At 41.9% G+C, this 15,739-nt stretch overlaps 1 protein-coding gene across 3 annotated transcripts in view; it reads right to left on the bottom strand.

Annotated features, from left to right (window-relative positions):
• The window catches only part of LHCGR (luteinizing hormone/choriogonadotropin receptor), a 64,658-nt gene that overhangs the window by 11,898 nt on the left and 37,021 nt on the right, over window positions 1-15,739 (bottom strand). For all 3 annotated transcript variants that reach the window (XM_036873562.1, XM_036873564.1, XM_036873563.1), the window contains 3 exons: window positions 10,975-11,049; window positions 8,996-9,181; window positions 5,705-5,785 (listed from right to left, as the gene is read on the bottom strand). In XM_036873562.1, coding sequence (XP_036729457.1) covers window positions 5,705-5,785; window positions 8,996-9,181; window positions 10,975-11,049 — 342 coding nt within the window. The remainder of the gene's footprint in view (window positions 1-5,704; window positions 5,786-8,995; window positions 9,182-10,974; window positions 11,050-15,739) is intronic.

The following is a 15,739-nucleotide window of genomic DNA, read 5'->3' as shown; positions in this document are numbered from 1 at the left end:
CTGAGCCGTGTGGCTGACAGGGTCTTGGGGCTCTGGCTGGGTGTCAGGCCTGAGCCTCTGAGGTGGGAGAGCCAAGTTCAGGACATTGGTCCACCAGAGACCTCCTAGCCCCATGTAATATCAATCGGCGAGAGCTCTCCCAGAGATCTCCGTCTCAATGCTTACACCCAGCTCCACTCAACGACCAGCAAGCTCCAGTGCTGGACATCCTATGCGAAACAACTAGCAAGACAGGGACACAACCCCACCCATTAGCAGAGAGGCTGCCTAAAATCATACTGAGTTCACAGACATCCCGAAAACACACACCAGACATGGTCCTGCCCACCAGAAAGACAAGATCCAGCCTCATCCCCCAGAACACAGGCACCAGTCCCCTCCACCAGGAAGCCTACACAACCTACAGAACCAAACTAACCCACTGGGGGCAGACACCAAAAACAACGGGAACTGCAAACCTGCAGCCTGCGAAAAGGAGACCCCAAACACAGTAAGTTAAGCAAAATGGGAAGACAGAGAAATATAGCAGACAGCAGTTGAAGAAGCAAGGTAAAAACCCACCAGACCAAACAAATGAAGAGAAAATAGGCAGTCTACCTGAAAAATAATTCAGAGTAATGATAGTAAAGATGATGGAAAATCTTGGAAATAGAATGGAGAAAATATAAGAAACGTTTAACAAGGACCTAGAAGAACTAAAGAGCAAACAAACAATGATGAACAACACAATAAATGAAATTAAAAATTCTCTAGAAGGAATCAATAGCAGAATGACTGAGGCAGAAGAACGGATAAGTGACCGGGAAGATAAAATAGTGGAAATAACTACCACAGAGGAGAATAAAGAAAAAAAGAAAAGAATTGAGGACAGTCTCAGACACCTCTGGGACAACATTAAAGGCACCAACATTCAAATTATAGGGGTCCCAAAAGAAGAAGAGAAAAAGAAAGGGACAGAGAAAATATTTGAAGAGATTGTAATTGCAAACTTCCCTAATATGGGAAAGGAAACAGTCAATCAAGTCCAGGAAGCTCAGAGAGTCACAGGCAGGATATATCCAAGGAGAAACACACCAAGACACATATTAATCAAACTATCAAAAATTAAATACAAAAAAACAATATTAAAAGCAGCAAGGGAAAAACAACAAATAATATACAAGGGAATCCCCATAAGGTTAACAGCTCATCTTGCAGCAGAAACACTGCAAGCCAGAAGGGTGTGGCAGGACATATTTAAGTGATGAAAGGGAAAAACCTACAACCAAGATTACTCTACGCAGCAAGGATCTCATTCAGATTTGACAGAGAAGTTAAACCTTTACAGACAAGCAAAAGCTAAGAGAATTCAGCACCACCAAGCCAGCTTTACAGCAAATGCTAAAGGAACTTCTCTAGGCAGGAAACACAAGAGAAGGAAAAGACCAACAATAACAAACCCAAAACAATTAAGAAAATGGTCATAGGAACATACATATTGATAACTACCTTAAATGTAAAAGGATTAAATGTTCCAACCAAACGACATAGACTGGCTGAATGGATACAAAAACAGGACCCGTATTTATGCTGTCTACAAGATACCCACTTCAGACCTAGGGACACATACAGACTGAAAGTGAGGGGATGGAAAAAGATAGTCCATGCAAATGGAAATCAAAAGAAAGCTGGAGTAGCAATTCTCATATCAGACAAAGTAGACTTTAAAACAAAGACTATTACAAGAGACAAAGAAGGACACTACATCATGATCAAGGGATCAATCCAAGAAGATATAACAATTGTAAATATTTATGCACCCAATATAGGAGCACCTCAATACAAAAGGCAAATGCTAACAGCCATAAAAGGGGAATTCGACCGTAACACAATCATAGTAGGGGACTTTAACACCCCACTATCACCAATGGACAGATCATCCAAAATGAAAATAAATAAGGAAACACAAGCTTTAAATGACACATTAAACAAGATGGACTTAATTGATATTTATAGGACATTCCATACAAAACAACAGAATAGAGTCCCTTCTCAAGTGCTCATGGAACATTCTCCAGGATAGATCATATCCTGGGTCACAAATCAAGCTTTGGTAAATTTAAGAAAATTGAAATCGTATCAAGTATCTTTTCCAACCACGACGGTATGAGACTAGATATCAGTTACAGGAAAAAATATGTAAAAAATACAAACACATAAAGGCTAAACACTACTAAATAACCAAGAGATCACTGAAGAAATCAAAGAGGAAATAAAAAAATACCCAGAAACAAATGACAACGAAAACATGATGACCCAAAGCCTATGGGATGCAGCAAAAGCAGTTCTAAGAGGGAAGTTTATAGCAATACAATCCTACCTCAAGAAACAAGAAACATCTCAAATAAACAACCTAACCTTACACCTAAAGCAATTAGAGAAAGAAGAACAAAAATACCCCCAAAGTTAGCAGAAGGAAAGAAATCATAAAGATCAGATCAGAAATAAATGAAAAAGAAATGAAGGAAATGATAGCAAAGATCAATAAAAGTAAAATCTGGTTCCTTGAGAAGATAAACAAAATTGATAAACCATTAGCCAGACTCATGAAGAAAAAAAGGGAGAAGACTCAGATCAATAGAATTAGAAGTGAAAAAGGAGAAATAGCAACTGACAGTGCAGAAATACAAAGGATCATGAGCGATTAGTACAAGCAACTATATGCCAATAAAACGGACAGCCTGGAAGAAATGGACAAATTCTTAGAAAAGCATAACCTTCCGAGACCAAACCAGGAAGAAATAGAAAATATAAACAGACCAATCACAAGCAGTGGAATTCATACTGTGATTAATAATTTTCAAACAAAGAAAAGCCCAGGACCAGATGGCTTCACAGGCAAATTCTATCAAACATTTAGAGAATAGCTAACACCTATCCTCAAACTCTTCCAAAATATAGCAGAGGGAGGAACACTCCCAAACTCATTCTATGAGGCCACCATCACCCTGATACCAAAACCAGATAAAGATGTCACAAAGAAAACTACAGGCCAATATCACTGATGAACATATATGCAAAAATCCTCAACAAAATACTAGCACACAGAATCCAACAGCACATTAAAAGCATCATACACCATGATCAAATGGGGTTTATCCCAGGAATGCAGGGATTCTTCAATATACGCAAATCAATCAATGTGATCAACCATATTAACAAATTGAAGGAGAAAAACCATATGATCATCTCAATAGATGCAGAAAAAGCTTTTGACAAAATTCAACACCCATTTATGATTAAAAACTCTCCGGAAAGTAGGCATAGAGGGAACTTACCTCAACATAATAAAGGCCATACGTGACAAACCCACAGCCAACATCATTCTCAATGGTGAAAAACTGAAACCATTTCCACTAAGATCAGGAACAAGATAAGGTCGCCCACTCTCACCACTAGTATTCAACATAGTTTTGGAAGTTTCAGCCACAGCAATCAGAGAACAAAAATAAATAAAAGGAATACAAATAGGAAAAGTAGAAGTAAAACTGTCACTGTTTGCAGATGACATGATACTATACATAGAGAATCCTAAAGATGCTACCAGAAAACTACTAGAGCTAATCAATGAATTTGGTAATGTAGCAGGATACAAAATTAATGCACAGAAATCTCATGTATTCCTATACACTAATGATGAAAAGTGTGAAAGGGAAATTAAGGAAACACTCCCATTTACCATTGCAACAAAAAGAATAAAATACCTAAGAATAAACCTACCTAGGGAGACAAAAGACCTGTATGCAGAAAACTATAAGACACTGTTGAAAGAAATTAAAGATGATACAAAGAGATGGAGAGATATACCACGTTCTTGGATTGGAAGAATCAGCATTGTGAAAATGACTATACTACCCAAAGCAATCTGTAGGTTCAATGCAATCTCTATCAAAGTACCAATGGCATTTTTCACTGAACTAGAACAAAAAATTTTACAATTTGTATGGAAACACAAAAGACCCCGAATAGCCAAAGCAATCTTGAGAAAGAAAAATGGAGCTGGAGGAATCAGACTCCCTGACTTCAGACTATACTACAAAGCTACAGTAATCAAGACAGTATAGTACTGGCACAAAAACAGAAATATAGATCAATGGAACAGGATAGAAAGCCCAGAGGAACTCACACACATGTGGTCACCTTATCTTTGATAAAGGAGGCAAGAATATACAATGGAGAAAAGACAGCCTCTTTGATCAGTGGTGCTGGGAAAACTGGACAGCTACATTTAAAAGAATGAAATTAGAACACTTCCTAACACCATACACAAAAATAAACTCAAAATGGATTAAAGACCTAAATGTAAGGCCAGACACTATCAAACTCTTAGAGGAAAACATAGGCAGAACACTCTATGACATAAATCACAGCAAGATCCTTTTTGACCCACCTCCTAGAGAAATGTAAATAAAAACAAAAATAAACAAATGGGACCTAATGAAACTTCAAAGCTTTTGCACAGCAAAGGAAACCATAAACAAGACGAAAAGACAACCCTCAGAATGGGAGAAAATATTTGCAAACGAAGCAACTGACAAAGGATTAATCTTCAAGATATACAAGCAGCTCATGCAGCTCAATATCAAAAAAATAAACCATCCAATCCAAAAATGAGCAGGAGACCTAAATAGACATTTCTCCCAAGAAGATATACAGATTGCCAACAAACACATGAAAGGATGCTCAACATCACTAATCATTAGAGAAATGAAAATCAAAACTACAATGAGGAATCACCTCACACCAGTCAGAATGGCCATCATCAAAAAATCTACAAACAATAAATGCTGAAGAGGGTGTGAAGAAAAGGGAACCCTCTTGCACTGTTGGTGGGAATGTAAATTGATACAGCCACTATGGAGAACAGTATGGAGGTTCCTTAAAAAACTAAAAATAGGAGTATCATATGACCCTGCAATCCCACTACTGGGCATATACCCTGAGGAAACCATAATTCAAAACAGTCATGTACCACAATGTTCATTGCAGCCCTATTTACAATAGCCAGGACATGGAAGCAACCTAAGTGTCCATCAACAGATGAATGGATAAAGAAGATGTGGCTCTTATGTACAATGGAATATTACTCAGCCATAAAAGGAAACGAAATTGAGTTATTTGTAGTGAGGTGGATGGACCTAGAGACTGTCATACAGAGTGAAGTAAGTCAGAAAGAGAAAAACAAATACCGTATGCTAACGCATATATATGGAATGTAAAAAAAAAAGGTTCTGATGTACATATGGGCAGGACAGGAATAGAGACACAGAGTTAGAGAATGGACTTGAGGACATGGGGAGGGGGAAGGGTAAGCTGGGACGAAGTGAGAGAGTGGCATGAACATATATACACTACCAAATGTAAAATAGATAGCTAGTGGGAAGCAGCCACATAGCACGGGGAGATCAGCTCGGTGCTTTGTTTCCACCTAGAGGGGTGGGGTAGGGCGGGTGGGAGGGAGATGCAAGAGGGAGAGGATATGAAGATATATGTGTACGTATAGCTGATTCACTTTGTTATACAGCAGAAACTAACACACTATTGTAAAGCAATTATACTCCAATAAAGATGTTAAAAAAAAAAAGAAATCGTTGGCACTGATAATAATAAGACGCACGCACAATGAGACATGGCTTCCCGAGTTTCTTTGCATGCAAATACTTACAGTGTTTCATTATTTGGTCTCCTTGCTGTGCTTTCACATTGTTTGGAAAAGTTTTTAAAAATGGAAAATGAAAAATTCTGCCTGAAAGAGGTAAAAACAAACAAACAACCACAGTTGAGCTTTTGGTCTTTAAACTAAACCTGATCATGTCTATTTATGCTTTGTTCATCCAAATCCTCTACCTATTACACCAGCCTCGTGTTCTGCACCATTGTCCTATCTGAAATGCTTCCTGGGAGAGAGTAAAGGCTTCTGAATTATCATTAGCGTGCTTCCAGCTTAGATAAAATGCTTCTGAATGCTAAGTCTTTTGTGTGGGCTCTAGAGATGAAAAAAACTTAAATGTATCACATTGAATCATGGATTTTTCAATGCTCATTAAAAGCTGTCTTTGTGGTGTATTAAGGTTTGCTCCTCACCACACCAGCCTTGATGAACAAATAACCATTCAGAGTTCAAGGCTTTGAATTATAACTGGGAATCTCTTTTGTAAAGATTTGAAGATTCTGGACCTGACATTATGATGTGAATTTTCTGCTTTTTTGGATTATGTGCAGAAATATAATGTGGTTGCTCCCTATTCCTTCATGTTTCCCTCTAAGAAATTTAGCCTATGGAAAGGGGAAAATGTCAAGAAATTAAAAGAAGGCTGTACTTATATTTTTCCTAAGATGAAACCAAAGGGAGGCACAAAGGAAAACTAGGTGAAGAAATAGCGGAAAGGAAAGCAGGCTGTGCGAACCTCAACCTTTCCTGAGGAGGAAGGAGAAATGAGGCAATCCAGAATGCATATTTCTATGTATTATTCTTCTCCAGTATGAACAAGACAGTTCCTTGTAGGAATGACTTTGTATAAAAGCAGGAAGGTGGAGAATATATAAGAACTCTCTGACCTACTGGACTCACTTTCAAAAATTAATCAGCTTGTTATTTTGCATGAAAGATAGAGGGAGTGAGAGAGAGAGATTGTGTGTATGTTTGATGCTGGCTCTGTATCTGATACTTAGAGATACTCTGTGTGAACCAATCTACAGTTAACAGGAAATGTGGTTGTTCTTGGCCTTCAGATAATAACACTGGGTTCTGTCTCCTGTATCTTTTTTGAAATTTTAATCATAGATACCAAGGAGAGTTTGGGGGCCATCTGCCGAGGCAGCTGTGTGCGTTATCCACACAGCAGCTGCAGGGCAGAGGGGTGACCCAGAGTTTGCACAAACAGTCCACTGACCCAGCTTCAGGCTCTCCATCCTCACTAACATCCAAGGTTTCTAGCTTTAGAGATAGAGAGGGAGTCAGTTGAAGCTTGTAATTCCAATCAAGACAACCTCTGTGTGACTGCATTCCCATCTCACTTTGATACTGGCCCACAATTGCGTAATGCCGTTTTTTTTTTTTTTTTTTTTTTAACCCGGAGGTTGTAGTCTCTTTCATCTACTGAAATAAAAAACCCCTGAACTAAAGTTTTAACATGTCAGTAATTTCAGAAGTGATGTGACCTCTTTGCCACAAAAGTGGAGGTGTCCAGAATCAGCTTTATCATAAACCGGCATCTGTATCCTCTGTTTTAGTTGTTCTCTCACCAGCTTTGCTCACTTCCAGCCCATCCTCCACCTTGCTGCCAGAGTGATACCTTACAAAAGCAAATCTGAGTAATTCTGTTTTGAATTCTTCAGTGGTTCCCCATCCTCTAAACAACTTGGCCTGGTACTCAGAGCCCATCACAGCCCACTTCTCCCTGGTCTCCTCTCCTCACTCATCCTCCTCCATGTAGCCATAAGTCTTCTTGTTTTAGTTTTTCTGAATGACTTTCATCCCACTGTCTCTTGCCTTTGTGCCTTCACACAAGCTATTCCATCTTCTTGGTATGCTTTTCCCCACATGTGTCTAGCTAACTCCTATCTGTTCTTCAAGGCTCAGCAGAAGTCACTTCCTCAGGAAGCCTTCCATAAGCCCTGCTGCCATTTAGAAATTCTCCCTCTGTTCTCCCACAGTACTCTGTTCTGTTCTCAGCTCTATCATAACATTTGCTGTATTGGACTTAAATATTGGCTGTCATGTGTGTTGTCCCCAAACAGCTGCCTGTGACTCTGATGGTTGGGATGAGCTCTTACTCATCTTTGTATCTTCAGACTTTTGCATAGCGTTTGGAACACGGTGAGTGCTCAGTTAATATTCTTTGAAGCTCAGTTAATAGTGCATAGCTCTCTGAGTACAGTGAGTGGTCTGTCTTCTTGGTTACCTCAAAAGCTTCAGGTAGAACTGCACCTACCTATGCAAGGCACAAAGTAGGTGTACGATGATAACACGTGCTGGTTGATTAATTATAAATAGGTTGATTCTAAGACAGTGGCATTCTAGTGTCACTCTCTTAGTGCCTCATCTAATTAATTGATTGAGAATATCTGCTCAGGCTGTATAATATCCTTTTAGGGTGACGTTTTTCCAACTGTGAGTTGTGACCCACTAGTGGGTCATGAAAACAATAAGTGAATCAAGACTAGCATTAAAAGCAAAAAACATGAAATAAAATAGACAAGAGAAATCAGTGTTATCACATGTAAAACAGTTAAGTAGTGCTTTGTTTTATTTCAGTTACATGTGTCGTGTTTACTGAGTTGCAATGTAAAAAAAGTATTTCTTAGTATGCATTTCAATGAGAAAGAAAAAAAGTCCGGAGAACAGTGCTTTCAGGAAAGATTGAAATCCTTCACACCCTGCCATTCCGTTCTGGATTGAAGTGAATTAGTTGAATCAGTAAGATGTCCCCCACTGATCGCAAACCAGCCAGGAGCTTGTGCCTTTTCTGTTCCCACACTAAGCTAATCCTTAGGGGGCTAGGAATCTGTTCTGTAATAGAAGATAGTCTTATGTTGGGAGAGAAATAGCTTGGGAAAAAAAAAAAAAAAACCAAACACTGGAAACCTTCTGTAGTGTTTTCTTTTCTTTTCTTTTCTTTTTTTTAACTAAAGATTAAGTCATTAGGTAAAATTCACCCTACTGAGCCTACTTCCCCCACTTCTTTAGAAATGATGCTCTCTGATAAGGATTAGGGCTAGTTGATCGTTGAGATACCAGTTTTGTACTCCATTTTGCAACTGCAGTTATAGTCTGATTTAAGGCTATAGTTTTGAATTAGCTAAGAATAAGCTATGAAGGTCTTCTAGCTGCAGGGTGAATCGACTATTTGGAGTCAGTTTTCAGGAGGAAATAAGACAGTTCATCCAGTTGACTATTTTCAAATCTGAGTTTCTGCCACAGCCTGGCAGGCTTTACCTTTTGTTTTTTACTCACTCTTTTGTTGGCAAGTTTCTAAAAGCACAGCAGTGGCTGGGGTAAGTCAATGTGGCATCCAGGAGATTGGTAAATTTTTCTCTTGATGGCAGTTTTTTCAGAGAATAGGATGATGTGGCAATTAGTGTCTGAATGGACTCCAGCCCATAGCTAGGCAGGGCCTGCAGTTTAGTGGAAGAAATATCCCTGAAAAGTAAAAGGGAGAAAGGTTTATTTATTTATTTACTTAACATGTATGATTCATAGAATGAAACTTCCTCTCAACCATAGTATCCTTCTAGGTTCTGAGGAATCTTTTCTCCATCTTGCTTTCTCCCTAATTCTCCATTTCAGTTAGTCTCATTAAGATCTGAATTCAAAAAAGCTACGTGGTCTTTTTTCTGATATGAACCCCATTATTCTTTTCAAGGCTGAGTATAACTCCTTGTACCTGTCATACATTCATTAGCATTCTCTCTCTCGCCTCTGCTGCTTCCTTTCTCCCTCTCTCTTCCTCCCTCTACCCCTCTCCACTTAGCAGAAGTGAAATAACTACTTGCTTTAAGAGAGAGCAGGCACATGCAGTGACATCAGCTTCTGTGCTCTACTCCAGGGGGAAATATTTAGGGCTTCAGATGCCTCGGTCTTTGATTGATCAAGCTCTGCAGGGTAGGTTTTCGTGAAGCACAGGCTAGTTAACGCTATTCAGAGCCGCTGTGTGGCATTAGCCACCCTCTGACTTCACTAAAGGCAAGCTGGATTCATCAGTCCAAAGCAAGCAAACATTGGGCCATGCAAGCAAAACTGTGTGGAAAGCTCAGGTTTTTCACACAAGGTCCTGAATGCCTCAGCTTTTCTAGACTTGAGGCAATGCCCAAGAAAACTGCAAACAAATTAAATGTGAGGAGGAAGAGTCAGTGGGAATTTAAAAATTCTGCCCATCTTCTAAGTGGCTGCTGCGGATACCCCATGAAAGTTTTCCAGGAGCATAGCCCCCTGCAGCAAACTGACCCAGTACTTAGTGCCCATCTCGTGGGAGGGGCTCAGTAGGGGATTGATGGACAGATGAACTTCACAACGTGGCATGATGACTAGTGTAGGCCCTTGGTGGAATAGTCAAGGTGGCAGAATTTGCCTTGGGGGCTGCAGACTCATTGCTTTTGTGTCCTTATTGATTTAGGTAACCAGTGTTCTCATTCTGCTTTCCAGAGTTATTATCTTAGATGTATTAGGGATTGACCACATGATTCTTTGCAGGCCTGGTGATTTTTTTTTTTTTTTGGTGGGGGTAAAATATTTTAAATTAAGATTCTAGAAATGACAAGGTCTCATTACAAAGGCGTGAATCTCTGTTGATTGATTTTCAGTTTCAGTGAGAGACTCATGGGGGAAATATTTTGGGGGTGTGGAAGGAAGGACCACTTCTAGATATCACTTAAACCCTAAGGGTATAATGAGAATAGTTATTTGGAGAGTAAGAGACCTAGGTCTGGTCCCACTGTTCCGGAAAAGTCAGTGTAGATGCCTGCCGGGCTCACAGTCATTTCTAAGCAGGCAGACCAAGCAGGTTTTCAAGCAAAAACTGTCATGCAGGGTGTCTTATGATCATACTCACTCATTCTTGTGCCTGACCAAAGGCAACTCTCCTTAGCTATTCAGTGCCCAAGTAGGTGAGCAGTTTGCTGTAAGAACTCTGCCTATAGGGTGTGCTAGACTGGAGAGTATTCAAGCAATGTGTAAGATTCTGAGTCTGGTGTACTTTGAATATGAGACATAACAGACAGGGACCCCTAGGGTAGGATGGCAGAAGCTGAGAGACAGCAGAAAAAACAGTGGGCAGGAAGCACGAGGAGGTGGTGCTTTGTTACGGTAACCCTTGCACGTGCAGAGACTGCAGAGACTTCCCCACAAAGCAGGCTGGGGACCGTGTGGCTGGACGCCCTGAGCAGGCCTGCTGGGCTGCAGCGGGTGGGGAGGGAGGGCAGCAGCGCTGTACTCACAAGATGCTAGGCCCTGTGGCCCCCCGGAAGGCGCCATTGTGTATCTTCTCCAGGTGCGCGTTTTCCTTTAGCTCCCTGTGGGGAAGGACAGTGTCCTTAAGTCACATTGGCCTCCTCTCAATTCTTGGAGTGGAGTTTGCAGCTCATGTGTGAACAGTCATAGCTGTGCGCATGCGCGGTGAGAGCAGCCTGTGGGCATGGCGCTCAGGGGTCGAGGGGACAAGGCGGGGCTGTAGGTAAAATGAGAAAAAGACGTTCTTGTCCTCGGAGAAACTGTGAAATCGCTGGTGTGCTTGGCTCCGCCTTTCCTCTGCGATCTTCCCCTCAGTCAGTGTAACCCTTTGTCCTACAACTTAAAGTACTCCCTACTTCTGTCCTGGAGCTGTGCACATTTACCACCAGGCAGCTGGGCAGGGAAGAAAATGCTGCTCCAGTGTTCAAGGCTGAAGGGAAGTGCAGCCCACTCTGCATCAGGCCGTCATGACCTTGGAGGGCTCAGTGTTTGTTCATAGTAATAATACGGAAGTTTGCAAATTCTTTACTTAAAAGAAAAGTAGGGTCCATTCAAAGCTACCCCCTTTCATCACGTTAATTGGACTCTTTTTCTTTCAGCTGTGCATTTCTCAGTGGGTTAGAAAGGGGAGGAAGGACAGCCTGTATAGGAAATGCCCCCTACCCCGGGTGCCCCACGGGTCTGTGCCCTGTGCCTGATCGTTGCCAGGTGTGTGTATCGTAGAAACAAAAGGGTTGAAGGCCACTGCTCTTCAGGAAGCCAAAAGCTGCAGTGGGAGTAACTACCCGAGGGCTTCTGTTCCCTAAGCTCAAGACAGCTCAGGGTGAACTGCTCAGGACCAGCTCAACCTAGCCCCACTGAGCAGCTCCCGTCTGGACCCTGACGCTGGTGTCTCCAAGGACAGGCCCCTCTCTGCGCGGACAAGGAAGCCGGGAGAGGAGTCCCTGGGCTCACACTTGTCAGCTTACTTTTGATTGCTTTCTTCCTACAAGAGAAGGGGTGGCGTCTCAAAGAACATTCTGGAAAACCCAGGACAGTGGGCACAGTGTACATCCATTGCTGGCGTGATGATTTTGAGCATAGGACATGATTCTTCTGCACCACTGTTACAGTGGCACAACAAATACACCAACACCCACTGCCCCCTCCCTCGCAGGATCCTCAGTAATTACCTGGTTCATCTCATAGCTTTACGTCTTCTTCATCGTCTTTCTGCAAGTCTCCACATCACCCCTGCCATTTAAAAACTGTAAAAGCCCCTGCGTCTCACTCCCTCGGTGGCTGTCTTCCACATGCTTCTACTAAGCGTTTTCCTCGGAAAGCCTCGGCCCTTTCATCACAATGCACCCGTCAGTCTCACATCATCCCATCCCCTGGGTGTATTTCCGCTTTCAAAGAGGTGAGGTTGTCAGAGTCAATTGCTGTTTAAAATCTAAATCAAAAGAAAAATTCCTTCCCAAGCCTCCATGGCTCTTCTTCCTGATTTGATTTGTTTTAATTATGTTCAGTTATGGTCATAAATCATTGAAACCGGGCTTTGTGAGCAAATAATCCTCGTGTCAGCCAGGTCAAATTAATTGTTCAAATTTCAGGACAGCATTTCTCATGTTTTATTAAAACTCGGATCTTTTTGTATAATGATAACTCTGTATTATGTAACTTGGTCAAAAATAAATCCAAAATTCATCTACCACAGTTTCCTGGAGGTCGCTTTTGGGAGCTCTCCCAAGTAGCGTGGCCTTCTGGGTGTGAGAAGGATAGGAAGGATGACCTTTTGAAGTGCAGTGGGAGAACTCCCGAACTCCAGCCAAGGCTTCCCTAATGGGGGTGCTCTGGGAATGGTAGGGATGGGCTCTCGGACCCCTGGAGGTGTCTGAGGGTAACCTTCTGAAGCTGCTCCTCTCCACCCTGTCTGTCTTAGTACGTAACGTATTTGAGAACTTTGTAGGGCTATGGTGTCATTGTTCTGAACAACTTTGGACAGGCCTTTATATGAGGAAGGTGTCAGAAATGGGGCCGGACACGCCCATCGTTTGAAAATTTTGCTTGACGGTTTTGAAAACTACTCCCTCTGCCCTGCTCAACCCTTCGATGGGTCTGCTCGCTCTTAGAAGAGAATTCAGACTCCTTCTCATGGCCCCTCAGTCCTGATGACTTGCTCCATCTCCAGGTTAATCTCATCCAATGTCCCCTTTGCCGATGACCCTTAAGTCACACTGGCCTCCTCTCAATTCTTGGAGTTTATCAACTTCTTTTCTTGCGCAACTCAGGACCTTTGCACATGCTGCTCCCTCTTTCTGTAATGCTCTGCCTCTGATGATTGCCAGTGCGGACTCCTCGTCATCCTTTAGGCTCAGCCTAAATATCATACCCTTGGTGAGGCTGTCGCTGAGCACCTAACCTAGAGTCAGTCTGCCCCCGGTACTCTCTCAGATCTCAGGGATAGGTTATTCCCTTCACAGTATGTATCACTACCTGCAATAACTTCATTTATTTACTTGCCTTTTTCCTGTCTCTTCTGCTAGTACAGAAACTTCATTAGGGCAGGGACTGTTTCCACGGTACCATTGTAGACACAGCACTTAACATGGTGCCTAATATATTGGTGATGCTTAATAAGTGTGTGTTGAATGAATAAATGAATGGAATTGACTTGTGTTCTTGGCAAACTGATTTGTGTTCTTGGCTTCCTCTTTCTGGCGACAGTGAGGTATGGGGAATACGTACTAATGGGACTTTGGGACTTTCCTAAGTCCATACCCATTCTGGCGTCTCTAAAGCGTTTGAGACACTGCTGACCAAGGACGTCCCACCTTACGCTCTGCTTTCCCTGACCTCCCAAAGATGTACTCTGCTGATTAGCCTCTCACCTCTGCTTTTGCTCTGGCTTCTTTTCCTTATCTCTCGTTTCCCCCCAATTTTATATTCAGTCCTTTTATTTTTCCTCCTTGTGCAGGTGACCTCAGCCATAAAGAACTTCACCCATCCTCTCTCTTCAGGTAATTCTGACTTCTGTGTCTCTAGCCCTGGCCTGCCCCTTCCAGCCCTCTGTCCTCCCTGCTAACCCATGAGCCAACCTTCTTTAAGTGCCCCTCTCACATTTCCTATCCCAGGACTTTCAACAGCTTATTTTCTACAGAAGAGAGTCCAAATTGTTTACTCTAGCATGTAAGGCCCTTCCTGCTTTGTCTCTAACCCACATCTAGGACTTTCTAAAAGGTACTGTTTTCTGGTCTTTGAGCACATCCCATACATCCTCCTCTGGGCTGTTCTTGTTCTCTGACCGGAGTGCATTTTCCTTCCATCTTTGCCTGTCCAAGTTAGGCTCAGCTCAAAATCTACGTCTCTCATGAGGCTTTCTCTAATTTCCTTCTCTTCTGCCTTTGAAATCCCAGAGGACTTTACCTCTCTCAGGCCAGGCACCATATTTTGCCTTCTGTTTTAGTAACTACTTAGTGTACAGTTTATATACCATTTGGAGATGTTTCTTCCTAGGCTGTAAGCTCCTGCAGGGCAAACACCAGGGCTTCTTCATCTTCATTTCCCCTCAAAATATAGCATGTTCCTTCAAACACAGCTGATGCTTGGCAAACGCTTGTTGAGTGAATAACAGAATGAGGCATCTGAGAGTACTGTGCCAGGAGAGGATAAGCCTCTGATTTTAATTTGGCAGAAACAGATTCGATTGGCCAGAGTGAACCCTGCGTTGAATTCAAGTCAACAAGAAAATGAGGGAAAATCCACTCTATGGTAGGAAGGACAACTGTTTAAAAAGCTACCATTCCTTGAGCACTTAGTATGTGCCAGACCTGTGCTACCTGCATAAAAATACAATCTTATTTAATTATCATTCATTCATAATTAACTATATAATGTAACAAATAATTAATAAATGAGCACGTACTCTATGCCAGGCACTGTGCTAAGTACTGAGGATGCAAAACAGACCTTTTCATTTTGGTGGCGGTATCCTCAAAACAAGCCTATTAGCAGCTCCATTTTATGGATGGAAACACTATGGTTTAGATTGGTTGAGTAACTTGCTCAAGGTCAAGGTGGTAAATAATGGGATTGGAGTTTGAGTCCCAGTTAGTGACTGTTAGAGCCATTCTCTTCTCCACCAAGCTGTATAACATGGTATCCATATAATAGGGTCTTTGGTTAATATTTGTAGTTAAAATAAATAGTATATTGTATAGACTTATGCTGCTTAACTTCAGACCGGCAGCATCAGCATCTCCTGGGAGTTTGTTAAAATTTCAAGTTCTCGGGCCCTACCCTAGACCCACTGAATTAAAATGTCTGGGGGTGGGGCTCAGGAACCTGTGTTTTAGCAGTCTCCATCTGGGTCTTATGTGTGTTAAAGTTTGAGAAGCACTGGTGTAGACCATGGTTTATACATATGGCTTATTTATTATTAAAAGCCTTTTCATTTGTTTGTTTTCCTTAACTTTGGCTTTAGTTGAGCCTTTCATGTGCTATTAGGTTTTACTGTACACAAGTGTATGGTGATTGTCACCTTACCCGGTACCTGTCATGGTTCAAGCAGCCTCCATCCTGGCCCTGCGAGCTTTGTGAATGAGCCCCTTTTTTAGAAAAGGAGCCATAGAAAGAAAGACAGGTTGAGAACAGTGAAGGAAGCAGTAGGGATGCTTCTCTAAAGTTGAAGGTTATTAACACTGGGGACTGGGGTAGGATGTGGTGAAAACGCAGGGCTCCCTCACCTCGTGGAACATGAGCTCCTTACTCCCC

The sequence above is a fragment of the Balaenoptera musculus genome, chromosome 13 (genome assembly GCF_009873245.2).
Source record: "Balaenoptera musculus isolate JJ_BM4_2016_0621 chromosome 13, mBalMus1.pri.v3, whole genome shotgun sequence".
Taxonomy (NCBI): domain Eukaryota; kingdom Metazoa; phylum Chordata; class Mammalia; order Artiodactyla; family Balaenopteridae; genus Balaenoptera; species Balaenoptera musculus.
This window is presented reverse-complemented; position numbering and strand designations above follow the sequence as displayed.